The sequence below is a fragment of the Caretta caretta genome, chromosome 6 (genome assembly GCF_965140235.1).
Source record: "Caretta caretta isolate rCarCar2 chromosome 6, rCarCar1.hap1, whole genome shotgun sequence".
Taxonomy (NCBI): domain Eukaryota; kingdom Metazoa; phylum Chordata; order Testudines; family Cheloniidae; genus Caretta; species Caretta caretta.
In genome coordinates this window covers 108000633-108028204 of record NC_134211.1, presented here as the reverse complement: position 1 = coordinate 108028204, position 27572 = coordinate 108000633, and the positions used below count along the sequence as shown (strand labels likewise).

General features: G+C 40.9%; 1 protein-coding gene across 3 annotated transcripts in view; it reads right to left on the bottom strand.

Annotated features, from left to right (window-relative positions):
- Nucleotides 1-27572, bottom strand: part of EVL (Enah/Vasp-like) — a 208888-nt gene that overhangs the window by 167893 nt on the left and 13423 nt on the right. The window contains exon 1 of one of the 3 annotated variants that reach the window (XM_048853436.2): nucleotides 12787-12979. The exons of 1 other annotated variant lie outside the window; for it this stretch is intronic. In XM_048853436.2, the coding sequence (XP_048709393.1) occupies nucleotides 12787-12809 (23 nt within the window). In that variant the 5' untranslated portion in view covers nucleotides 12810-12979. Of the gene's footprint in view, nucleotides 1-12786; nucleotides 12980-27572 lie in introns of those variants that run through there. One more of the 3 variants, XM_048853439.2, reaches the window with a different exon arrangement.

Below are 27572 nucleotides of genomic sequence, written 5' to 3'. Positions count from 1 at the left end.
CCTTACATTTCAGTGTATAATATATAGAGCAGTATAAACAAGTCACTGTCTGCATATGAAATTTTAGTTTGTACTGACTTCACTAGTGCTTTTTATGTAGCCTGTTGTAAAACTAGGCAAATATCTAGATGAGTTGATGTACCCCCGGAAGACCTCTGCGTATCCCCAGGGGTACACATACCCCTGGTTGAGAACCACCAGGCTAGGGTACTTGGGTAGACATTCTGGTCTCATTAAAGTCAATGGAAGTTTCGCCACTGACTTCAGAGGAGCCAGGATTTCACACCTCAGTTCTCTTCCTAGCACTGGCAGTGACTTAAGTCATGTTCTCTGTCTCCATTTCTCCATCTCTGAAATACGGATGATACCCTCCTTTTTAAACTGCTTTGAGGGCTATGAATGAAAAGCTCTAGGTAAATGCTATTACTGTGTACTATTTTCTCTGTCAGTGCACTGAAAAAAAAACTGGGCCTCATACTGCAAGGTACTGAGCATCTCCCATGAGGCGATGAGTTCTCTCAACTCCCATGGACTCTCACTCATTTCGCTCAGCCTTCAAGATGCTCAGCATCTCACACAGGCGCTCCACACTGATATAGGATTGGGCCGTGTATCCCATAGTCACTTAGAGAGAAGGAACAAAGTGTATTACTCTTGCAGAGCTTCTAGCATCTGGTATTGCAGCTTCAGAGGAGGCAGTGCGTTCTCTCAGCCCGAGGGTAAAAGTGCAGCTGTTGCTATAAAGAAAGGGGGATGGGGATGGGAATTATCAGGGGGGCAAATGGAATCGTAGTAAAGAGTGAGTGAAATCTTAAGGTAAATGAAATATGCTGAGTCATTGCCACAGAGAGCTTACTTGGCCACACACAGCTATGCAAGCAGAGCGGAGGCTACCTGCCATAATAAAAAATATTCCACTGAAAGCTACAAAGGCTGGTTTTGATTAGCCAGTCCAACTCCATACATAGCGTGACATGTAGATTCTACTCTGCTCCCCAGCTGCCAGGACCATTTCACAATTCTTTATCTTTATGGACACCCTCACACACCATGATAAAGACTTGTACTCCTCACTCAGACTTGCACGTATTCTACTAATCCACATCCACTGCAATGCACTTTTGAGTAAGCAAGGACAACTGACCAACTGCTACCTCGCTTGAGTGCTTGTGTTTTGAAGCACAGAGGTCACTGTTAGTGTGTGGTCGCTCCAACAGTATATCTGGTAACGCCTGCAAATAAACTTGGCATCCAAGACAAATACTCAGTCTCCTGCCCCAAGTGTCACTCTTATATTTACCCCACTGTCAAGGGAAACGTGTCTCTCAAGTCCGTAGACTAAACACAGTCTGACTAGAACTTCGGAATGTGACCATACCTAAAACAGATGTTGTGTTAACCAAGGTTTCTCTGGTCTAGAATAAATGATAATGATTCTGGGCCAGAACTTCTGCCCACGTAATGGTGGTATCTCCAACAAAGTCAGTGGACCTGTGCCTATTCCCAGCAGCGAAGGCTCTGGCCTCCCATCTTTACTGCTGCCTTTCTGAGTTTGCTCTAACACAGATGTAGGACCTGAAGAGACAAACAGCACCTCTTCCTACAGATATTTTCCAAATCTAGCCACATCTAATCTTTGTTTTATTGACTGGTTTGCAGTCTAGCAATGGTTTCACCAAGCAGTCTTAGTAGAGTTTCTAACTTTTTTTTTTACTTTAATGCTTCTGTAGTTGAGCTCAGCATACAGCTGAGGAAATCGCTGGTTAATCTGCTGGATACAGAGAGCTTTAGAGTACAGCTTTCCTGCTCATCATCATCATCAAGCTAGCAAGAATGCCTAGCTGCAGTATGCATGTGACCTTCTGTATTGTAGCACAGCAATAGACAGATTTTGCCTCTTTGTCAGCTTTTCTTAACAGCTTTTTCCACCAGGTTGAGCAGGCTTGGGACTTGAGCATGCTTACCTGAAATCCCCATGCCCGTTTATGCTGTAGGGATCTTCTTCCCTCAAAAGGACATGACATCTCTCCTCCCTTGCGTTGTTGTAGTACACAGGTATTGATTGGATTCTGATTTCATAAATTGTTTTCTTTCATGTGCAATTCCATGGTCGTTTCCAGACAATCACAGATCTTAAATCCTCAGAGGTGCTGGGCACCCACAACACTCACTAGGCCTCATTTTGCAATACTCCTTCCCTCTACTGGATGCAGGATAGGAGCAGGAAAAGTTGACTTGAAGTCACCTTTTGCAACTCCCCAATTTTTGCCCATTACAATTTAGAGCAGCCTCATGGATGCTCTAACCTGGGTTGGCTTCCAGGGGCCCTCTATGAGCAGTTCTGCCAACAGAGATTAGCTAACACTCCCTTCCATGTCCCTCCTCCTCTGACATACCCCCTATGCTGGGGATAGGGAAATGGGGCTGGTATAGGGCCATTATCCTGGTTCTATGCTGGCTGGAGAGACTCCCCGTGTTAGGTTATTCTGCAGATGGCTGCCGTCAACATCCTCTTTATGCCACTGGAGCAGCGTAAGGGGCCACATCGTAAAGGTCAATTGCGACCACTGACTTCAGTGTGTGCTTAGTCTCACTCTGAATCAGGCCCCAAGTTTGAGTTCTTTCCCCTTAAGTACAGCAGGATCTAGAATATATACTGGGCCAGACTGTCAGTTGTTGTAAAACATCATAGCACCACTGAAGGACTGAAACGATGGAGCTATATCAATTTACACCAGCCAAAAATCTGGCCCACAGTATTATTCGTTGGTGGAATTCCTGCTCCCCCTCATCTTCTCCCCACCCGCATCTCCACCCACATGCAGTCTCTCCGTATGCATGCTGCACTCTCCTAGCTCGCTGCACCACCTTTTCCCCTATTTTTTCATTTGAGTTTTTCTTTTGCTCCTTTTTACACTACCCCTCATAAGCAGATCATTCAACAAATGTGTAAATTTGGATTATGAGCTCCTGGTGTCTGAGTGTATTTGGAGTTGGGTGCAATGGGTCAGATCCTTAGCTGATAAAAATTAGAATAAAGTGACTTCAGTGGAGCTACTCTGATTTACAACAGCCAAGAATCTGGTTCAGTGAATTTATTACCCAGTGCTAGTGGCAGCAATATATATGAGACGCAAGAAAAATCTTTGATGTTTCATCTTTATGTTTTGACACATCTTTTTCCAGTCTGAGAATAGGTTTTTTTTCCCTCTGGCATTGACTATATATTATATACTGTCCTTCTTGCAGAGTGCCCCTTGCAATCAGACTGCCCCCCCATCCATATGGGGATGCGGCCAATGGCGCTATACTGCATTTTTACATGTCATAATGTTTCAGTACTCATTTGGCTTGGAGGGTTTGTTTCCCTTGCTCTAGTGTATGATTAAGGTTGGGATGTATGCTTTGTTTTCAAAGCACATATATTGATTATGCAATAACTTGGCATAACTGGGACATGCATTTATCTATTCCCAAGAAGTGCTGTAACTGTTGTTTACACTCAAGTTTAGGCATAGATGCTATTGCCTAAAGCGTTTCATGGTGACAAGGTCACACGACAGAGTACATTTCATTCACCTGAAGCTAATTTTTCTAGGGTTAAACTGGACCTTTTTGACATTAGCCCTGCCTTGTTTTCTTATCAGAAAATGCTTTTGTCCACCATTTGCTACAACCACCATGTTATCACTGAAGACAAGAAATATCAACAAACATATCTTTAAACTAAAAAAACTGAACAAAGCCCTAACCCCCAAACATATTGCTCACCTTGTGTGAAAAATCATCTGCAGGAAGCTGTAAGGTCTGCATGCCAAGTTAAGTGTGCACTTATGAGAGAACACTTTATCTAATCTTATTTACTTGTAAATAACCTGTCACCTGACAGATTCTACACCAGATTCTACTATTTTAGGGGCTTTCTACATTTTTTTCTGTTTTCTGCAAAGATTTTATCTAACCTTGTCCTTTTAGACAGACATATATGTTTAGAGCCCGCTTAAAAAAAAAGTTCAGCACCACAATTGAGCCACATTTTCAAAAGAACTCAACTATTCAACTCCAAATCAGTCACCTAAATATGATAACTAGTTTTCTAGAATGCTCAGCATCCAGAGAGCAATGACAGTACCTGGGTGCAAGGCACTTTTGAAAATCTGGCCACGCCCACTGAGGCGCCTAAACTGAAGTGTTAGGTGGTCTTCTGGTCCTTAGATTTTCCCCCCTCATGCTGAAGGGAAAAACAAAAAACAAAAAAAAAACCCTCTTACTTGAATCCCAGATAACATGGTAACAAAGGCCAACTAGGAACCTGGACAGAAAGATGGATACTCTTGAACCTGAACACTGTGTTAATTGATACTCTGCTGTCCTGCTAAACCCACCCTTGTAAAAACAGTCTCCAGCCAAATAGCAGCAAGGGAGCAATTGCTAAAGCTGGTCAGAACATTTCTGCCTAAATTAAAATTAGTGGAAACATGCTGTTTTTTCAAAGCGGACAGGCTTCATGGAGATGGATCAGTTTCAACTAAGAGAGCAGGACTTTCTCACAGCCTAGCACCTGCTGGATAGCGTATGGGACATGGGAGACCCTGGTTCAAACCCTTGCTCCATCTGATTCAGAGTGATCTGGGATGAAAAACTCTGCTTGGAATCAGGCAAAGCAAGGATTTGAACTTTGGTCTCTCACAGGCCAGTGCCCTACCCACCAAGCTACACCCCTACCTCCCCAAGTCAAAAAGCTCAGGTTTGGATCTGAAAATGGACATACCATCCCATTTTTGTGAAAACATTCAAGAGGATTCATTTTTGTTCCAATGCAGAATTAACAAAATCTTGAAAGGTGCCACAAAAGAGAATCATCGTCCTCTGGTCAGCTCTAGTGATCGCCCTCATTGGGCTGCCATCTTCCTGGCATCCTGGGTACCCCCTTTAAACACTAACACTACTCAGCACGGCAGTCTGAGAATCACACTCAATTAGAGTCAAGGCACTTTGGAAAGGTTATTCTTCATGTTCCTTCCTCCTCTTCTCCCAAAGAGGAGAACTTTGCTTCCTTTTTCTTCTGCAGAGCAAGACTTTGCTCTCATTGTTGCCGAGACTGGAAGGAAATGTGGGTATTTTTACAGCCCCTTCATCCTGGGAATTCTTCCTCTTTTCTGCCCAGCCTTACCGCCTCTCCAGAGAGTGCGGTGAGGATGGCCAATGTGTCTGTTTGTGTTTTAAACGGTTGTACATATCACCTGGTGTGGGTGCTATTTATACCTGGATATTTATCTGATAACTTTGCAATATCCAGTGGGTCAAATTTTGCTCTCGTACAAGTGCTACACCCATTGACTGAAGAGGAGAGCCAAATTCAGCCCTGCCACTAGCAGACAACTCCCCTTGACTTCAGTAGGAGACATGCCCTGTTACACTAGAGTGCAGTTTGGTCCAGAGTTTAGATCTAAGCTTGAACTCTCCAAGCCTGATGTGGCTGAAATCCTTCAGCTGCTGCTTCGCTGTGCAGATCTTCACCAGTCTGTAGCTGTATGTGTCATTTTAAAGAGACAGTAACCCCATAATCATGGACTTTGGTAAGTAAGTCTTCTCAGTGGCCATCACAATGTGTTAAAATCAGGAGGGTCACAGGTTTTTACTGATTTTCCAGTGCTCCTGCCAGCCTCTCACCTCATTCATGAAATTTAGTATTTTAATCAAATAACAATCCACTTACTCTGCAAAGTACCTCATTTCTGTGTCTCTCAAAGCTCTTTACAAACGTTAATGAAGCATCTCAATAACCCTATAAAACAGGTATCATTATTAGACCCTTCTGACAGCTGGGAGAACTGAGGCATGAGAGGTCAAGGTCACACAGGAAGTGAGTGGTAGCTTTGGGAATAGAACCCAAGAGCCCTGACTCCCAGTCCCATCTGCTACAATAACTAGACCACACTGCCTCCCTGTGCTGGGATTTGTTAGAGCACACAGTTTAGTAACACCTCATGTTTAAATGAGAGGGATGAGGGGCAGGTGATCTGGATTCGAATATGGGTTCTGCCACAGGCTTGTGTGTGTGACTTAGGTTAAGTCCCCCCCTGAACCTCTGTGTTCCCACAAAGATAACACCAGTCTCAGAGGCGTATTGTGAGGCTTAATTCATTAATGTTTGTAAAGCATGCTGAGGCTTCATATGGAAGGTGCTATAGCAATACACAGAATATTGTTATTATTGTTATTCCTTTTTGTCCATAATTACCATGTTTTTCTCCCCTCTCCTAGTCCATTAATGCAGTGCTCATGGGGCATGGTTTTTCCAGCTGGGAATATGTCTTTCAAATTCAGTCTCTCATGGTGCCAAATTGTGAGGTCCTTATTCAGTTTTTGTTCAGGCAAATGCAAACACAATCACTCTTCTTATGAGAAGGGAGGAAAGCATGGATCTCCCAAGCTCTGGCTTTGGATTGGGCTCCATATTCCTACTCCCACTGAAGTCAAGATGAGTCTAACATTGACTTTGAGAACAAGATGAGGAATATGGAATCCAATCCAACACACTGAAGTCAATAGAAAGATTCTCAGATCAGGCTATTAGGCAGAAAGTTGTAGTGAAGCTACAAAGTACAATATATATGTTTTATAGGTGTTGAAAACAGCAGATCTTACAGCAGGTGTACTTGGTCACACTGTACTGGAACAGGTGAGAGTGGGTAACTGGCCTCCCTTGAAGATGAATGGCTGGAGTTGGGGCTAGAGGGAGAGAAACTGACTACCTCTTGAAGAGAACACTATGCTAGTGGAAACCAGCACTCCATCCAAATGAAGATACCACCCTAAGTGAGAAGCAATGGGTAGTGGTTGTGTGTAGGGAAGCATCTTAATCACACTTTTTCAAACCTTTATTGAATTTTGATGCAAGGATGTGCAAAGGCAGATCAGGCTAAGGCTGGCTCATCCTTTCCCACTGGACACAGATTTTTTTATTTTTTAATAAAAGCATCACTGCATTGTGTAGATTAAGTAGCTTCATTCCTTTCAAGTAAGATATTAGGATTCAGGGTCTTGTTTTTATTTAAAAGCCAGGCATACATTTCCATACATCTCTGATAATACATATTAGTCTTGCAAGACTCAAGCCTGGATCTTGCCTGCACACAGAGTGTCAAATTTTGTTCATAGCAATTACAATAGGGATACTAGATAAATATTTTCCAAGGACCAGGTGGAGACCATGAGGACATAAAATTCAGGATCACTATAGCTGGAAGACTAGTAGAACCTGTAGCAATCCTCCTGCCCACTGAAATCTCTATCTATTACAGTTATTAATATTATAGAAGCTCTCAGATGTCCCCATCAGGATTGGGGCCCCCTTGCATAAACACAGTATACATGGACATATTTACTAATATTTCAGTCTCTAGGATAAGGTTACGTGCATCCCATTCACAGGAATTTTTTTTACTCCCAAGTAAAAACATCCCTACCCAGCATACTCCCTCGGACCTTTATCACTGGGATAAAGTTTAAGAGAATCATTACAACGTAGCAGGAACATTTTATTTCCATGAATATCTTAATCTCCAGCAAGTGTATTCAGAGTCATGTGTGCTCCAGGGATGTTCTCTCACGTTACTTCTCCTTAGAAAAAACACAACTCCTTTTCGTCAAACATCTAATTTCTAAATCAATGAAACATGGGGCCAACTGTGGTATCAGTTCTTGAGAAAATATAATGTATGTAGCTGAAAACTTTCATTGGTACAATAATCAGCTGTTTGAGGAAGGGAATTTAACATTCCCATGAGGAATTAACATTCTCTCAGCAGTTATAGGTTGGTAGCGTGCCTGAATAACTTTACTGGCTGTCCAAAAGAAGGGTTTTTCATATTTTTAAATGTGATTTCAACATTCACATAATTAAATACAAAACACTGAACAGCCACATTTTGTGGGCCTTATTCAAGAAAAATTCATATAAATCTTTAGTGCATGTGGCACATAAATATCTTGCAACACCAGCTACAACAGTGCCATGTGAATGCCTGTTCTAACTTTCAGGTGACACTGTAATTAAGAAGTGGGCAGCATTATCTCCCATAAATGTAAAGAAACTTGTTTCGCTTAGCGATTTGCTTCTGGAAAGCCCACAGAATTTGGCCTTAAATTAGTCATAACATTAAAATTGAGATTTTAATCTCACAAGATGCAAGAGTGTCAGTGGAATGGTTCTCACAGCAACCATAAGTTGGCCTGTTTGTGCCCATGAACCCATTTTCTCTTACTGCCTCAGGAGATGCATAATGTGGCAGAGTTATATTTGCTATGGGAATTATAACTGGATTTTCTGACTCTGGTGTGCAATTAAAATCTTCAACCTGGACATTACTTTTATGCCAGTTTTTTTATTTTAAATTTCCCTATTTGTAAAGAAGGAATAAAAAGAAGGGCACTGGTTGGTCTGTTGGAAGGTTTAAGCCACTAAAGACTCTGAACGAAAGCACCATCTCAACTATAACTGGATTTAGTCCACTGACATTGAAATGTCAGTTTTAAACTCCTGCTTGCAAAAATTCTTAATTGCTATTGGTTAAATATCTCACAAATGTTTTGTTCATGATGCTGCAACTGCAGTAAATTCAGTGCTGCAGGTTACATCAGTTTTTTGAGACACTGTTTGCCAAATGCTGCTCAAAAATAGCATCTGAATCTGCAAAACCCTTGACACCGTTTTAAACATTCTCCCCTGCCTCTTCTGCTTTAACACCATTTAACCTAAGCAGCTTTATTTCCTTAACTCCCTAAACTTCCTTCTCTTCTTGTCAGAAAAGAATAACTACCCCACTTTGTAAATTTTTTTCACTAGTCACTTCATCTTACCTGTGAAGTCACAATCCCTTGGATTCAGAACAATAAGTAGCTTTGGCTTTCCCTAACAATTATAATACCAGTGCCACTCACAAAAACTACATTCTTGCAAAGGCTGAAAATGTTCCTTGAACTTCTCCTTTCCTCTCCCTTGATAATTAATATTGTCATTTTCTCTAGCAAGAAAAAGGATCTAACTTTTCAAAAGTAACTACAGGATTTTAGTACTCCTAAATTTGGGGCATTTAAGACACCTTAAAAGGGGGCCCGATTTTCAAAAGATGATTGTTCAGTATTTCTGAAAATTAGGCCCCTGTAAGATGCCCCACCCAAAAATTGATGCATCCACAGTAACTAGTCATTTTTGGAAAGTTAGGCCCTCATCCACCTAGAGCACTTGGCTTTATCTGGTCTGGAGATCTTTCTGCTATTCCTTTCTGAAGATGTATCTATCTGCCTCCACTTCAAATTTCAATATCATTTCCATTTTCATAGAGTAGGATGGAAGACAAACAACTTTCTTTTATTTATTCTTTATTAAACTTATCCCACTGGAGCTCCCAACCAGAGTTACCTGAAATGCTGGTAATAGGATGGGAAAAACTGCAGCCAACAAGTAAATCTAGGATTATTTACCACTGGAATTTGCTTTAGTCAGACAGTACTCAGAATGATTAATTTTTTTCTATTTTGAGGTATTTATATTTTTTATTTGGCAGTGGTTAAAGCAGAAGGCAAGGAATCAGGATTCCTGGGTTCTATTCCAACTGTGCAACAAAACTCATGGGTGTAGCCTTCTGCAAGTCACTTAATCACTCGGTGCCTCAGTTTACCCATCTATAGAAGTGGCATCATAATATATTCTTCAGAGAGTTATTATAAGGCTTTATTAATGTTCCTGAGCACTTTGAGATCCTCAGATGAGAGGTGCTATATGCACACAAAATATAAATAGTCTATTTCTGTTTTGAAATGCATTATGTCAATTTTTGAAAAACAACTATACTTGCCGTATTCACAAACGGTTGACTTTGAAGAGAATAAAATTTCCCTTTTTTGTATTGTTACTAGTTTTACTCAGTGCATAGGGGACTAGAAAGTTCCCAGATGTGATGGTGAAGGTGCATTAGAAACAGACAGACACTAGTTCATTGGGGAGTATGCCAAGTAATACCCCAGCCTAATATACCTAAGGCAACAAGAGGAAAATCTACACTCGGTTTAACAAAGCTTTCTGTTGCTACAAAGACTGATCTAGATTGGACATAACAAAAGTACAGTACATTCTTGGCCAAAAGCACAGCAATCTTCTCTTAACGTTATCCACAACAACCTATCACAGTGAGGTGGGGAGATCAGTGAGAGGTTGAGAAAATCCAGCTCGTGAGAAAATTTACTTCATTTTACGTATAAAAAAATGCATGTTAGGCTACTGAGTCTATGCAGACTATAAAAGTAATTAGTAAAGACAAGGGACCAGATCCTCAGCTGATGTCAGGAGGTAAAGGTCCAATGACTTCACAAACTGAGGTCCTGGCTGTGTAAGTTTCTGTAACCCTCAGTTAAAAAGAAATAAAAGTTTGCTTAGGGGGTAATGCCCTGTCCCAATGTCAGGAAAAAAACTGCCCTTGGCTAGAACATGCAATTATGAAATTCCCAATGGACTTTAGCTCCTTTGTTTCCTCTGAGGTTCAACTCTTGACTCATCCACCCACTCATCCGCATTGGTTATATATTTACCGAGTGCCTTTCATCCCAAAGTGCTTCACAAATAAGTGTTTTATAAACAGCACACCAGGGTTGCTTTCTTCATCCAGTCCAGAAGTAAGATGCTTCTGCAGAGAAGTCCAGCAGCTGTTTAAGAGTACCCAGCACTACGCAACCATTCGCCAGGAAGTGAAGATCATTATAGCAAACTGAAACTCCAGGGGGAAAGTTGGGTAGACAGAACGCCATCACTCTACAGTATCTGGAATTTGTCCAAGACACCATGGCTGTGCACCTCTTTCTCAGAGATTTTTTTGGGTTCCTTAGGGCCAATATCTAGTCAGAAAGTAGGTGTAAACTTGCACGTGCACAAATGAAAACCTATTTTGCATGTGCTCAATTGTATATGCATGCACAAATGGAAGCTTTGCTCGCACTTGGCTAGACAGATACCGATCTGTAGACAAATCCGAGATTTAAACTGGATGTATGTTTTTGTACGTGAGCACATGCAAGAGAGCACCTACTTTGTTAACAGAAGTCAGGCCCTGAGTAAGCACAAGTGGCCATGACTTCAGTTCTATATTTTATCCAAAAAGATGGCACCTCCCACAGCATAGTGCCTTTAACACCATGTTGAGTCTTTAATTCAGGGAACAGCACCACCTACTGAATCATCAACTCCATATCTTATAGGCATAGGTGCTCCATCTAAATACTGAACTAGGCCAATCCTGTATTAATAATATGTTTTAAACACTTCGGTGCAATATAAAGAACTACTAAATCAAATAATGACATAGTAGACTGTATGCCTGTTTGCAATTTAACTTACTGCCAACAATTGGCTAAATCAAGATTTGTGAGCATCTCTTGACAATCCTATGACAACTGCAGTTACACAGCATCACAAAGTATTCCAGTAAAATCTCTTCACTGAGGCAGTATCCTACAGCATTTCATAAGCAGTAGAAGTTCTAGTCCCTGTTAGCCTGTATTTCTTCATCATTTATGGCTAGATTCTAGACATATGGTGTTTTTTTAATTATTATTTTTTCCAGTTGCTCATTTCTACTACTTGTCAGCATCAAGATGTGTACTCACACACACGTACGTCATCTGGCAAAGCAAAGATTAACAAAATGGAATCAATACTTTGTCTGACGTTAAAAAAGTTTAATAGAAAAAAATAATCAGGTACTGAATGTGTATTGTGAATGCAAAGCCAATCTCCTTCACGTTCAGTTACATACTTGAACCATCTTTTTCTACATCTAAATAAATCAAAGGGATTTTTTTCATTATATTATAGCAATGGCATATAGAACAGAAAATATACCAAGAGATTACCCTGATGTTGTCATAATACTATCACCATTTTTATCTGGCCAATATTATAGTGTGACCTACAAGAAACAGTGAATAAACCTAAAACAAAGTGAAAGACCCACTGAAGATCAGAAATTTTCATAGAGTACAGTTTCATTGCAGGTGAAAACATCAATCGTGTTAGAATGTCTATTCATTTTGTTTCAGCTATCTTCAAAAACCTGTTATGGTTTAAATAGACCTTGAAGCTGCATAGGGAGAGTGTTATATTGGGGGGGGACCCAGTATTGAGCAGCACTAATATTAAATATAAATATGCTAATTTTGTACTTTAACAAGCACAGCTGTTCAAATGTTTGCAAACAAAAACCCAATCCAACCCCAATCTAACCATATGAATCACATTTAGAAATATCATATGAAATTCTACAGCTACAGGATTATGAAAAACAGGCATGTAGACTGTGCTGCAGCACAAAAATCTAATCCTAGCTATGATCTAAGCATCAATATTTTTCCCTTAATTATCATAATCCGTATTCTTTAGAGAAGAAGCATCTGTCAGGTCTCAGGAACCAAAAATAGCAAAGACCCTTTTCAGCAGAACACTTTCTGTTTTATAACTCTATACTGTACTTGCACACATTTTATAGTCATGTAGCCAGAAGCTGCAAGATATAATCAATTATCCAGTTTTACTCTCCGTCATGCAGTTAGCTATCATTTACCTGCAGCTCATTCTTCTACACACTTCTCCCAATACACAGGGTAGAAATTTTAAAATGCAAGAAAGATTTACATTTTGGAGAACTAACTATGGAGCCGTCTGACATTACACAGCAAAAACCTTGTGAGAACAAAAACCAAGCACACTGATGTATAAAATAGAGAGCCTACCTGAATTCTTCAAATGCATACATGGCCTAGTAACTAGACAAATTCTCTGAAATTTAAAATAATCTTCTTAACATGCAGGAGAACCATTTAGTTTGTCAAACTGCAGCAAAATGCATAATTAAGAAGCAGTATATTTGAAATATTCTGAAGAGAAAGGGTATGCAGATACTGGCCTGCAGCCTACAGCTCAGCCAGCTGCTGACAAGCAGCAGCTAACAGGGAAAGGCATAGAGTACCATGTGATCATTCCAGCAAGTCTGATTAATGCAGTATACTCCAAGAATAAAAGGCAGATATCTTTATTATTCAAGCCAAATAAGTCAAATACTTTACATGACAAACTCAATGGTTAAATTATGGTTCATATTTTACATCAAAAATAAATTCAAATAGAGGAGAAGGAGGAAACAGACCAGAAATATGGTATTACTGTTACAAACTGATAGATTAATTAGGCCTATCTAAACAGACTCTCTAACCTTGCACTGATACTTTAATATCATGTAGTGTTTTTATTCACATGAACTGTCAATGTTGCAACAGATTACAACAACGATCCACCCCTTCCATGGAAGCCAAAACACATTAAAGTAGTTTAGCGACAAGAAATCATCACCTACTGTAGACTAATCCTGACCAATTTAACTCCTTTTCTCCCCATTTCTTTGCTATCACTTTCAATCTGCCCCAATACATGTGGCTCTTAGGAATTCAGGGGGTTAATGCTAATAAATCACATTAGTGCAACTGAATGAAGAGGGATGAAAGCCAAATAGCCACATTTCCAAATAAAAAGAAAGAAAATAACAATGAGATAACTTAAGAATTTCACAAATTGTGGCATGTAACTGAAGATGCTTCAGCTGCCTAGCAACAGAGCAATGCAATCTCCAAAGCAACATGAAAAGTTCTATGGCAAAGGAGACAGGGGTTCAACCAAATGGGAAGCTTCTTTAAAATGGGAATAAAACAGGTTTCCTTGCATGCCTCGTGATTAAAATGTGGCTCAAATAGCACAAGGGTAGGAAGTTGCCAAAGCATAAGTGGTATATGACAAGAATCACAACACAATAGAAGATACCTCAAGCTCAGGTTACAAAGGCCAAAAGTTACATGTACTGTATGTAGATAAGGAAAAAAACATCAGGATGCTGGAGTAAGACAGACACCAGAGCAACATTCCTAGAATACTTCAAAAGGCAAAGCATATGTTCTTCCAAAACAATCTGGAGAGGCTTTAGAGACCTTGTGTTTTATAAACATGGCAGAAAAAAATGAGAGAGAGAGAAATCCATAGAAGTCTGTGTTCCCTGAACATCAAGCCTCAATGGGCGTTTTGGGTATGCAAGAAATGCAGGATCAGGCCCTAAAATAGCTATTTGTTTAGGTAAAGCATGCACCTTGTTCTCAAGGATGTTTCATTGAGGATTCCAACAATCCTAACTCTGAACCCGGGAAGCATGCTTGAGAGCAAAGAGAAAGAAATGACACTGGAGACTTATAGAAAATCTGCATTAAATTCATTTGGGGCAAGAGCATTTTTTGCACATTGAAAGGACGCTGGATTTTGTTTGCATTGCCTCCTTTGTTTAAAAGGGAATAAGTTATTAAAATGGGAATAAATGTATATTGTAGTAACAGAAAAACATACCTGGCCAAATTTTGCCCTTGGTTACACCATCTGATATAAATGAAGGGTGAATTTGGCCATCAAAGTATTTCTTATCCTCAAAAATAAACATTAAGATGGAGAGGTGAAATGAAAAGTAGGTGTTTCTGAGTATCCTACTTAGAAAAAAAGAAGAGCTCCACGTTATCAGAGGAAAGAGGAACAAAGACATCAGAAAACCACCTTGCTTCTTCATAGTAGGGTCCAGTGAAAGAATATGAGATTCCTAGACACTGAGGGTGAAATCCTGACCCCAGTGAAGTTAATGGAAGTTTTGCCACTGACTTCACTAAGACCAGGATTTCACCTTGAAAGTCAGGATTAAGACTGGAGATCCCACAGTGATGAGGGAAGAAAATGTGAAGCACTCTCTTCTACCCTCCTTTTGGCCCAACCCTGATCTGAAGACTGTGGCTAAGCTCCCACCGTGTTGGCCTCTGTGTGCAACACTGGGATTTCTAATGCCAGCTTTAAATTATTATATTAATAAAATACTGTTTAAAAACAAATCCATTCACCTTGCATTTGAATTCACTAAATCACTGCCATGCTTTCTGATTGTTGCAACTCCTTAGGAGCTAAAGAAACAGTCTACTGTTCAAGCCCTGACACCCTCATCAAGGGCCACTCTGTGAAGAAAGTCTCAAAAAAGACTTTTTTAATTGATTTAATTGATAAAAGTCTCAAAAAAGGTAAAAACGCTCCAGAAAGCTTTTACATTTAGTAAAGGTCAATTGCTGAAAGTTCTTATTGAGATAACGTTTAAAACTTAATTTTTATGAGAATGAGGGGGGATTTGATAGCTGCTTTCAACTACCTGAAAGGGGGTTCCAAAGAGGATGGCTCTAGACTGTTCTCAATGGTATCAGATGACAGAACGAGGAGTAATGGTCTCAAGCTGCAGTGGGGGAGGTTTAGATTGGATATTAGGAAAAACTTTTTCACTAAGAGGGTGGTGAAACACTGGAATGCGTTACCTAGGGAGGTGGTAGAATCTCCTTCCTTAGAGGTTTTTAAGGTCAGGCTTGACAAAGCCCTGGCTGGGATGATTTAACTGGGAATTGGTCCTGCTTCGAGCAGGGGGTTGGACTAGATGACCTTCTGGGGTCCCTTCCAACCCTTATATTCTATGATTCTATGATCCAGTGTTTTCTCAGTGGCTTGTAGTGTCACATACCGCTCAAGCATGGTTCTCAGCCTACAAGGAAATTAATGGTGTAATTTCTTGACATTAAATTAATTAGGACTCCCACTAGATTGGACAATCTGGAGCATGATGTCGCAGTGTCCACATGAATGAAGATCAGCATAAGATTTCCTGACAGAACTTGTATGACTTAAGTGTCTAATGAAGATATAAGGGGGCAAAGAAATGCCAGAGCCTTATTGATCTACTGCCATCATGGTCATAGAGCATTTTAAACCTGAATGGAATAATCCTGCCGGAGACCTTCTAGTTAAATTGGAAGACCCTGCAAAATCATGTAGCACGTCATAAAGATGAAATAAAGAAGCAAGCATTGCAGCTTCTCACATACTGAGTACAGGCATTTAACGCTGGCTTTAACGTGTCAAAAAGGAGACAATTAGAGTCCTGTACATCAGAATCAGCAAAAGACAAAGAATTGCTCAATGACAAGGTCATTCATTCTCTGCTTGGATACCCAGCTCAATCACTTGGGGAAAAAGACCCACGTTGCACCAAAAATTGCTATTATGTTATGGAACAGAAACATATAAACTAGAACGTAAGTGTATGTCAGCAACTGGACAGTAAAGTAACGGAAAATCCAGCCTTTCAGTTTCCACCTTCCAATCTGACCCAGGTTAAAGCCGTGCTAGTTACTATAATTTATTACCATTTGACAGCAGTTCAGTGGCTTATATAAAATGAGTTGGTGGTTTCAGTCTAGTTCTTACTAGACAGGTGTCCATGTGACAAAAATGGTCATCCCTGTTAGAAATCTTAGCAGAGGAGAAAATGACTGAAGGGGCTTTGAAATATGACAATCCAGAACAGGGCTGAGGCATGTTGCCAGAGGCTGTGGGTGAACTTCTCCCCCAGTGCTTAAATGGGACTCAAGCTGTATGTAGGCCTTATGTTAACCCTCTACACCAGTGGTGGGCAATCTTTTTGGCCCAAGGGCCACATCGGGATTGCAAAACTATATGGGGGGCCGGGTAGCGAAGGCTGTGCCTCCTTAAACAGCCTGGCCCCCGCCCCCTAACCGCCCCCTCCCACTTCCCGCCCCCTGACTGCCCCCTCAGAACTCTCCACCCATCCAACCCCCCCTGCTCCCAGTCCCCTGACTGGGAGCCAGGACCCCCGCTCCCTGCCCCCTTACCATGCCAGAGCCAGTCACGCCACCATGCTGCCTGGCAGGAGCGGTGGGCCAGAGCACTAGCGGTGCAGCATGCTGAGGCTGCGGGTGAAGGGGGAACAGCGGGGGGAGGGGCCGGGGGCTAGCCTCCCCGGCCGGGAGCTCAGGGGCCCGGCAGGACAGTCCCGTGGGTCGGATGTGGCATGCGGGCCGCAGTTTGCCCACCTCTGCTCTACACAGAGTTCAGATTCATTTAGTGTAAGAGCATGCACTCTCTCTGCCTGTCCAGCACTCACTCTGTTGACTCAAGTTTCCAGTGATGCCTTATCCATCCAGATGCTCAATGGTACCATCTGATCACACAATATTGAAACGTTTGAATAAAGTGCTTGTTTACCTTGGCAAGGGGAAAGACGTTCACTATGTTTGCATTTGTCATTGGACTGTGTTATAATTTTGGTGATGTGGATTTGACCTCTTTGAAAAAGAACTCAATGGAATGATCCAGCATTAATTTCAGTTGGAGAGGAGGCAAAAACAGAGTGGAAATGGAGAAGAAAAATAAAGACAAGGCAGCACATTGAGCAGTATGGATACATTTGATCAGCCCTATCTTTTCTGCACAGTGGTAGGTATGGAGATCATAGACAGCAGCCAAGGATATTGCTTAAATATCTCCTTCAGTAGAGTTTTCTTTGAGTTCAATGGTCTTTGTTGGGTTTAGCAAAATAAGATTTGAAAGTGTCTAGTGGAGTGGGGGAGGGAAAGGTTCCCTTAGATTATTCTAGTATTGGGAGAATCCCTGAAACAATTCCAATAGCCCAAGAGACTTTAGTGAACAATGGCATTTACGGCATCTGTGGTAACAGTACTGATGCAACAGCATGGCACTAGTATCACTGGCAATCATCAAACCTCCAGATACTGAAGTAGAAAAAAAAAAAATGAATCACATGTTCCATTTTCAGCTATAGTACTTATAACATGTTTTGTCATGAGACAGTGACATGGTGTGATGAGACAAGAAAACTATTCTTGTTCATTTCAATAACTCTCTTGACTGAGAAATTCCTCACTTCCTTCATTCTGTGGTCTTTATTTTGACCAGCATGGAGGTTATTCTGCCAAAAGAAGCTTGAATCTGTGTGTGGGGAGAAAAATACTCTGATGGCAAAAGGTTACAAACACACAGGACCCAATGCCATCACCTGCACAACCCCAGGAGGGGTTGCATGAGTATGTCTGGCAACAGATATCCCCCCCCCCCACTCTTTAATACTGTTAATATCCAATGTAAATACAATTGGTTTGTGAAAAAGCTAGTGTAGCAGTAATGCATTAATGAGCATGTTTCCCCTTCCTCCAGCTCGCCTGTCCCATACAGGCACTTCTGATGACGCTTTAAAAGTATGCCAGATCAGGGACATTTGCACAACAAAAACCTGCCCTCACCCCTCTCTGATTTTGTCTGAACATCAGCTGCTTCACTCCCTGCAATCCATCTAGTGCCTAGGGATGTCCTGAGATCAGTCCCAAACTTGTGCTCCTCTGCGGCCAGTCTTGCTGCTTAGACAGCACACCCATTTTCTTTAATAGATGCTCTGTACAGGATCCAAGGTGCTGATGAGCACATAGCAGCAACTCATCACAGCACTGAAACGGAAATGCTTCCAACACAACCATTTGCTTTGCTTTAATACTTCAAGGAGGGTGGGGAGACCAGGTAGAGTGGACACAATTCCTAATGTCTTTCTAACCACTGGGGTTAAGTGGTATCAGATTCTGCAATAACACAGAACTGATTCAATTCTAATTAATCAATCAATTAAAACAAAGTTGATTACTAAATTACATTCTTTATCATTTTCATTGGGGTTATGCTCAAAGAACCTAGTTGGGTTTTGGAGCCCCATTGTGTTGGGTGCTGTATAAATATATAGCAGACATGGTTCCTGCCCCAAAGAGCCGACAGTTTAAATAGACAAGACATGGCAAAACAGTAATAGAGAAAAAGCACTTGCTCTGAATGTCAAAAGTAATGAGAGGTTTCAGAGTAGCAGCCGTGTTAGTCTGTAGCCACAAAAAGAAAAGGAGTACTTGTGGCACCTTAGAGACTAACAAATTTATCTGAGCATAAGCTTTCGTGACCTACAGCTCACTTCATCAGAAACCAATGCATTCACATTATTGCCTAACCAAAAATTAACAAGATTCACTGTTTTCAGACACGTTGTTTGAAACACTACTATATATGATCAAAACCTTCAAAATATATGCCTGACCTGGATTTTTGCCTATGTACAGAAAATTATTTAATGTACTATAACATCCATACCAAGGAAAGGTACAGGACAGCATGAATTTGAAATCAAAGGCAGTCAAGGTATTATTTGTTCCTAGATAAAAAATGGTAAACCACAACTTTTTTAATACAACAAAGTTTAATTTGACTCATACAGCATAAAAATTGCCTTAGCAATTAAGAATTATACCACATCAATATTCACAAGAAAACACCCATAACATCTTATAGTAGTTACACCTCTTCTGATTAGTATCCTAATAACCTATTTGAAAACTGAACAGCAGACAGGGAAGGCACTATGTGAGTAAATAAAATAAACTAGTCTCTAAGGTGCCACAAGTACTCCTTTTCTTTTTGCGAATACAGACTAACACGGCTGTTACTCTGAAACCTACAGACGTCAATTTTCCATGGAAATGTCCCTCAAACTGGCCATAATTAGATAAGCCTGCTTTTTTGGGCAAGAGGGTATGTTGGTATTACAATATAATCACCACCAAATGAATATTCAGCAAAAATTAAAATAATATATGAATAGATACCTCCAGTAGCCATGCAATTTCAGTGGACCTTTTGGCTTTCATATGTTGAAAACGTGCCCTGTAAAGGTGGATAAATATCATATATATATTTGAATGCTGTTATATGAATACAAAGAAGAATATTCACAAGCCACCAAAAATACTCTGGATATCTGCAGTAGTTTTCAAGTAACCAAATGGCCCAGAGGATCTTCTACAGCATTTAATTACATGGTGGAGTGTTTGCAGTCAAAAGTTGCAGCCAACATGAACTAAGCAACTTCCCACACACAGCTGAGCATATTAATGCCTATTAAATCTTGGTGTCATTATCAAGCGTGTTGTCAGGACACGGGTAAGTCTTACCCTGTGAAAATATTACCATGTATGCCTTGGCATCTACCTGAATAAACACAGGAAGAAGAACAAACCTTCCTAACATTTAGTAGTGAACTCCTTAATGACATGGTAGGATGCAGCATAGAGAATTAAGACTGAAAAGCTCACTTTTCAACTACAAAGTAATATCTTCTGAGGGCCTAATTCTGCTTTCATTTACACCACTGCAGTCCCACTACAGTCAATGAGATTGCACAGGTGTAAATGACAGTGCAATTTGATCTGTTAGGTGAAGTTTGTCTACCACATAGCCTATGTGCCAATTACGTCCCAGGTAAGCCCTATTTTGAGGCTTTAAGTGGAACTGGTATCGTAACATTCCAACATGTAACAATTTTCCCTGGGTACCACTGGCACATGTTTTCGCTGTTATTCATTTATTTTATCTTCTACCTGACCCCAGGGTTAATCATTAGACCAATGACAAACAAATTGCTTTAGCAGCCATAGAAATGTACGGTCAATGATGCAGAATGATGGACTAAAGCCAGCAGAGACAGGTAACTATAACTGCCAGTGATGTCATTTCTCAACCACAGGTTACCATTCTCTCACACACTATCTAAAGCACATCTACCGAGGTTCTACTATTGGGATTGTCCATGAGTAGCACTCTCACATCTGAGTAAGGGGCTGTGGAGTCGGTTTCCACACAGTACCATAACTTAGGCTCAGTACAGCTAATGCTTTCCACATTAAGTTGACCATGTCATCTCCATCACTTAAACTAGACTTCCTAAGCAATCTGCCTGGAACACCTCAAGGGTCTCCCCGTTGGCATAGTACAATGGGATACTTTCTATCCACCCTGGAGCAGCATAGAGAGGGTACAATAAGCCACTAGAGAATTTTGCCATGTATGGGGCAGCACAGGCCCCCTTTGTCTTGGGCACCATCCAGCATGAGGGCATGCTAAGGGTGGGAGAGGAAATGACCGGGAGCTCTGCACTCAGATTAGTCTAGCCTCACTGTTTCTCAACTATCTCTACTCAAGTCACTCTAAAATGCTGCTGCCAATGCCATCGTCCTCTCTCACACTGACCACGCTCCTCTCTCAGTCCTTCCATTCCTATCACGCTCTCTAGCCTGCTACGGGCCTCTAAGGCTGTCTCTTCACTGTGCAATTAAGCTGGGTGATCAGCACCTGGGTCTGAACACCTGGATTAGCCTAGACCAGTGTTCCCTAGCAAGGATTCCCGTGGCAAAGCCCTACCGAAGTTACTGAATCCTCACTGTTTCTGCATGCACTCATGTGTGTCTGGGGGCATCTCCCCTAATTCTTTGTACTGAGACGCTCTAAGATTCTTGCCCAGTCATTTGCGGGATAACTTGGGGGGGGGGGGGAATTGTGGGAAGGCATTGATGGACTGTCAGCACTTGAATGATTTAGCCTGCATGCTCATTGCAAAGCGAGCTGGTTCTAGGCCAGTGGTCCCCAAACTTTTTATGCCACGCCCTGTCAGGGTTCCCTCCCCACTCTGAACTCTGGGGTACAGATGTGGGGACCCGCATGAAAGACCCCCTAAACTTATTTCTACCAGCTTAGGTTAAAACTTCCCCAAGGCACAAATCCTTTCTTTGTCCTTGGACAGTATTGCTGCCACCACCTAGTGATTTAGACAAACATCCAGGGGAAAGGGCCACTTGGAGTCCCTGTTTCCCCCATATATTCCCCCAAGTCTCTTCACCCCCTTTCCTGGGGAGGCTTGAGAATAATATACTAACCAATTGCCTTTAATAAAAGTACAGACCAGACCCTTCATCTTTAGGACACTAAAATCAATCAGGTTCTTAAAAGAAGAACTTTATTATAAAGAAAAAAGGTAAAAGAAGCACCTCTGTAAAATCAGGATGGAAGGTAATTTTACAGGGTAATAAGATCTAAAACACAGAGGATTCCCCTCTAGGCTCAACTTCAAAGTTCCAAAACCAGGAATAAACCTCCCTCTTAGCATAGGGAAAATTCACAAGCTAAAACAAAAGATAATCTAACGCATTTCCTTGCTTTACTTACAATTTTTGTAATCTTAGATGCTTATTTCAGGTAGGGTTTTAGGAGATTTTTTTTCCTGCCTGGTCTCACTCTCTGTCCCGAGAGAGCACAACAAAGAGAGCACAAACAAACCTCCCCCCCCCCCCCCCCGATTTGAAACTATCTTCTTTCCTTATTGGTCCTTTTGGTCAGGTGCCAACCAGGTTATTTGAGCTTCTTAATCCCTTATAGGTAAAGGACGGATTTTATGCTACCCTTATCATAGAATCATAGAATATCAGGGTTGGAAGGGACCCCAGGAGGTCATCTAGTCCAACCCCCTGCTCAAAGCAGGACCAATCCCCAACTGTATGTTTATGACCCCCTTAGCTGTATGTTTATGACACGCCCTCTCTTACCTGTAATGTAATCTGTCCGAGCCCCTTGCCCCACCTCGGGAGCCGGAGCCAGGAGTGGGGCAGCGGTCAGCATACAAGGCTGGAGCCTCGACTGCAGGCAGGGCTGGAACAGAGCTGGGGGCAGAGCAGGATTGGTGGCACTCACTCCCGGCCCACCGTGGGATCTGGCCCATGCCTCATCATGCCCCCCTGCACATTTCTCTGAAGCCCCCGAGAGGGGTTCACCCCACAGTTTGGGGACCACTGTTCTAGGCCCAGTGAAGGACAGATATGGTTGTAATCCATACTTCCAGGCTCACAGCTCCTCCAAACCAGATATTTGGCTGTGTGGATGATAGTAAAGTTGGGGCTAAAACCCAGGTTAACTGTGCAATGAAGACATGCCCTATTATAGTTGCCTCTCTTATTTTTCCTCCCACCCCTTTCTCCACTGAAACTTTTCCCAAGAAGCCAGTTTTCAATGGTGGGAATTGGGATGGGGACAGAGATCTGACCATATATACTTCTAGAGTGGCATCTACAGAATCCCACTAAACAGCTACAAATCTAGAAGCACTCAACAACAAAACAATGAGCAAACAGATCTACAAAACTCAACGTGCTAAAAAAATCTGCCTTGAAAACGGGCCACTTTTAAAAGTCAGTTAAGATTTATACATATAATTTCTGGCCAAATAAAATTTGTTTCTATTTTTGACCTGCTTATTGCATTCCATCCTCTCTTCTTCATACAAAAATAATCCTATACAACAGTCCCATCTCTTGTTAACCATCACTATCCAAACACTGGAGATTCTTTACTGAAGAGCCATGTAAAGGAAATTGTCCCAGAGCCAAAAATATTCGCTGGTGACAGCCAAGTTTGGAGCAACTCTCCATATAAGGCGATAACTTTAAACAGTACATCTTTTCAAAGTCTTACTAATCGTCATCACCTAATGAAGAATCATATTGTTTATAAACGTCTGGTTTGCTGATATTACAATAGGGGTGAAATGGGCAGAGTTCAAAGGCTGGTTTCAAATCAAATTGGGCCGGAATCCCATAAGATTTCTGGAACCTCCTAGCGGGTGAGACCAGCCTTTCATGCAGTATTTTGGCATTTTTTCCAGCCCGAGTTGATGCCAGGAAGTGTATAGGTATACAAAATTAAAACCAAAAGATAACCATTTCCTCTCTCTAGAGCACTGGTCTCCAAACTGTTGGGCATGCCCTGGAACTCCCTAGAATATTTGAGGGGGCATGCAGTAGGGCTCGTGTCAGTCCCCATGGGGAGAAGGAAGGGAGCGTCACCCAGCCCAGCTCCAGCCCCAGCTCCACTCCGCCCCCTGCTCTACCCCAAGCCCAGCTCTGCCCTCATTCCCTCTCCGCTCCCAGGTCAACTCTGCCTCTAGTCCTAGCTCCTCCCATATACCCAGTTCTGCCCACTTCAGCCCAAGCTGCTCTGCTGAGACAACTAGGTAGTAATGGGGATCGGGGGAGGGGTGTTCAGCAGATTTCATTACTGGTAAGGGTTGGGCAGAACAGGAAAAGTTTGGACACCACTGCTCTAGGGAGAGATTTTCAAAGGGATTTAGAAATACAATGCTCCTAAATCCCTTTTAAAATCTTCACACTGTGTGCTTACAAGCCCCATCATTTTCATATCCGAGTTTTGATTCATGTTAAATTTTGGGCTAAATTTCAGGTAAGTTCTTTATTTACTCAACACTGGCTCACCCATCTCTAATAACACCATGACTGCTGTGTCATTTTGCTAATTTATAAATACAATTTAAACTTATCTTTAAGATGTTATTGAGAAGTCCCACATATGCAAAAGTACAGAGCTGCTTTCTACATAACAAACACATACTCTGTCCCAGCGTCACACACAACCTATGATAACTATACTTTAAAGATATGCAGAGTTTGATTTTAACAAATGACTCATCCCTGATTTTAAAAAGGTGACGCTCCACTGATTTACTCATTTACTCCTCAATTACACCAGCGTGAGATCAAAATCAAGCCCCTTGTCTATGGCCCTGATCTTGCAAAAACTTCATCACATATGCAATTTTACTCAGGTGAGTAGTGCCAACTGGACTACTCATTTAAAATTATGCATGTGCATAAATATTTACAGGGTCAGGCTAAAGTTTCTATAATTTTCTTCATATTTGTAAAGGCATTAACTAAAATCATATATACAATTTATATTACCACAATTGTACATATTGAGTCTTTCAAATGATACTTTTGGATAAAAATTAATATAATCCTAATTCTATCATTTAAACATTTTCCTATTAAAATATTATTAAATATTGTAAGAAAATTTGCTGTAATTTCTCACATTTGCATGTTCTACTTATAAAATGTATACATATGATTTTTTTTAAAAATAGCAATTTTCCTTAATATTGATAAAATCCTAAAGGGGAAAATAAATGGCACTGCATTTTCTTGGTGCTATTTGATTAGAAATTCTTTCATTTTTAGACTTCAAAATTATCCATGTTCAATAAGTAACCACTCTTGGGGGGAAAACATCTCTGCCATTTTCAGATTTATCTTTGCATTTCTGTTGCACTCATCCATATAGTATACATAAGGCCAAATCACCAGTTCATCACAGAGGATAAAAGGAAGCTAAAGTGGAAAAGGTAGGAAAAGCAACATGAAAACTAGGTAAGGGAGCCTATGGTATTGGGTGGAGTGGACCAAAAGAGTGCTGCTGGTGGCTAGTCAGAAGGTATATGCACTTAAATTCCATGGCTGGGGATTATACATCAAGGGAAAGCAATACAGTATAGAATCAGGCCATGAGTAATGCATGGAAATCACATCTAAGAGTAAATTAATGTAATTAATTCATTAAATATATTAAACTAAGTTAATTAGAATTATTAATTGATGCATTGATTTTAAAAGGGCAGAAGGAATCATTATGTTCATCTACCTGGTCTGACCTCCTGCACAACAGGGAATATAGAATTTCACCCAGTAATTCCTGCATCAAGCCCATAACTCGTGTCTGAACTAGTTCATATCTTTTAGAAAGCTATCCAGTCTTGTTTTAAAGATTTCAAGTGATGGAGAATCCACCACGTGCCCTGGTAAAGTGTTTCAATTGTTAACTACCCTCGTGGTTAAATATTGCACTTTATTTCCAGTTTGAATTCATCTAACTCCAACTTCCAGACATTGGATCTGGTTACACGTTTTTCTGTTAGACAGAAAAGCCCTTGAGTATCAGACATCATCTTCCTGTATAGGTACTTATGGACCATGAAGTCACCTCTAAACCTTCTCTTTGGCTTGGCTTACATGGTTTTAATTAGACCTGTTAGAAACAGATATAGTTCAAATAGCACAATGCCTTACCATGGATCTCTAGCATGTGTTGACATAAGTGCTTATATCGGTACAGTTTAGTACTCTAAATGTAGCCATTGTTTAGATAAACAGATTGAGCTCTCATTATAAGGCATGTTTTCCAGACCTTGACTCATTCTTGTAGTTCTTCTCTGAACCTTTTCCAATTTTCAGTCACAATTATTTCTGTAGGTGACAGGTTTGGAATTGTCTGGAACCAACATGGTACCTGGAGTCCCTGCTGTCTTATATTTTGTTGCCTATAGGTCTGGGACAGCAATTAGCTGCAATACACTTCCATTGTTTCAGGCTCTCTGCACACTGAGGAAGACATCACTACACTGAATTATACAGCCTTTAAATTTGGAAGGGTATCTTTCCAACCATCAGGGTCAGAAAGTTTATTTTTTTTCCAAATGAAAACTTAGATTCTATTGACTCTGTGTAGCCCAGGTGAGCTACATGCAGGACAGATATTGGACACCACTGGACTACAGGAAACTAGGACAAAGGAAATCCTGGAGAAACCCCCAGGAACAGCCACGTTTGTTGACAGTGGTTTTGAGATACAAAAGAATTCATTCCCCAGGCCAGGGTAGGGTTTGGACACTAACTCAGGGTCGGTGTGCTCTGCTGAGTTCAGGTTATGGGCTCAGCCAATTCCCTGTCTCATGATTTTTCCTCTTGCTTTTTAGCTTTGTTAAAACTCATCTTGAGTCTACTGAAGAAATGAGAGACCTGGCAACTGCAAATCTTCATTTCTCAGTCTTTCAATATTTGCAATATCCTGGCTGATATTAATGGGACATTATAATGATGTCCTGAAAAAAAATCTTAGAAAAGGATGAATTTATGTCTATTTTAAAAATTAACAGATTACTAATCCATATTTGAAAACATCCTGCACATTAACAAAACAAAACAAACAACAAAAATACAATGTACCTGTCTAGGGTTTTTAATAGGGGAAAAAAAAAAAGTAACCATAAAGGATTAACTTCCTACAGTGAAGTGTGAAAGTCACTTTTCATATATATTCAGTCTCTAACCTAATTTTCACCTTATTTACACTCTACTGACTTTCATATCATCACTGCCGATTCTCAGTGGTGCAAGTTCAGAAGTGGGTCCTCCTAATGTACTTTACACGTTTGTCCTATAGTACTCAATTTCATTGAGATTTTGTCCTGCATGCAAAAATATGGACACAAAATATATGCACTACATCATATTTAGGGCATGAATCTCTAAAACTTCCTTCCTATGCAGGTGCCATCTGTGGAGTCGAACTGCAATTCAAATCCATCACATTTCTTCGCTCTGGCCTCAGGGTATTCAAATTTGACCCAACACTCCAACCCTACCTCACTGACATGGAGGTGTACGCCATGCTTCCAAGAGAGAATCACATTTGGACTATGACCTCTAGTAGCTAATGACATTTCTAATAAGCTTTTTCAGGGAATCTTCTGCTCTCATTTGCTTGTATAGTCAAAGCAGGATCCTCGCACTCTGAGTTAGCAGGACTGGGCTCTTCCCATACCATCCCCATGTGAGGAATGACTACGGCAGTGAATGGAAGTTCTGCTCACAGAAAGTTCACAGGATCAGGCCTAAATTGGATCTGTGGCCACACACTTTGGCCAACAAGAGATGGAGACTGAAAGAACAGACTCATATCATGGACAAGATGCCCAAGCGGATATGGAGGGTGTATATTAAAAAAAGAAAAAAAGAAGGCATTGTTTTAGCATCTGAGCTTAGAAGTCTCGTATATGTCTATACATCTGATGCCTTTCATATTGGTTAATCAATCTGAC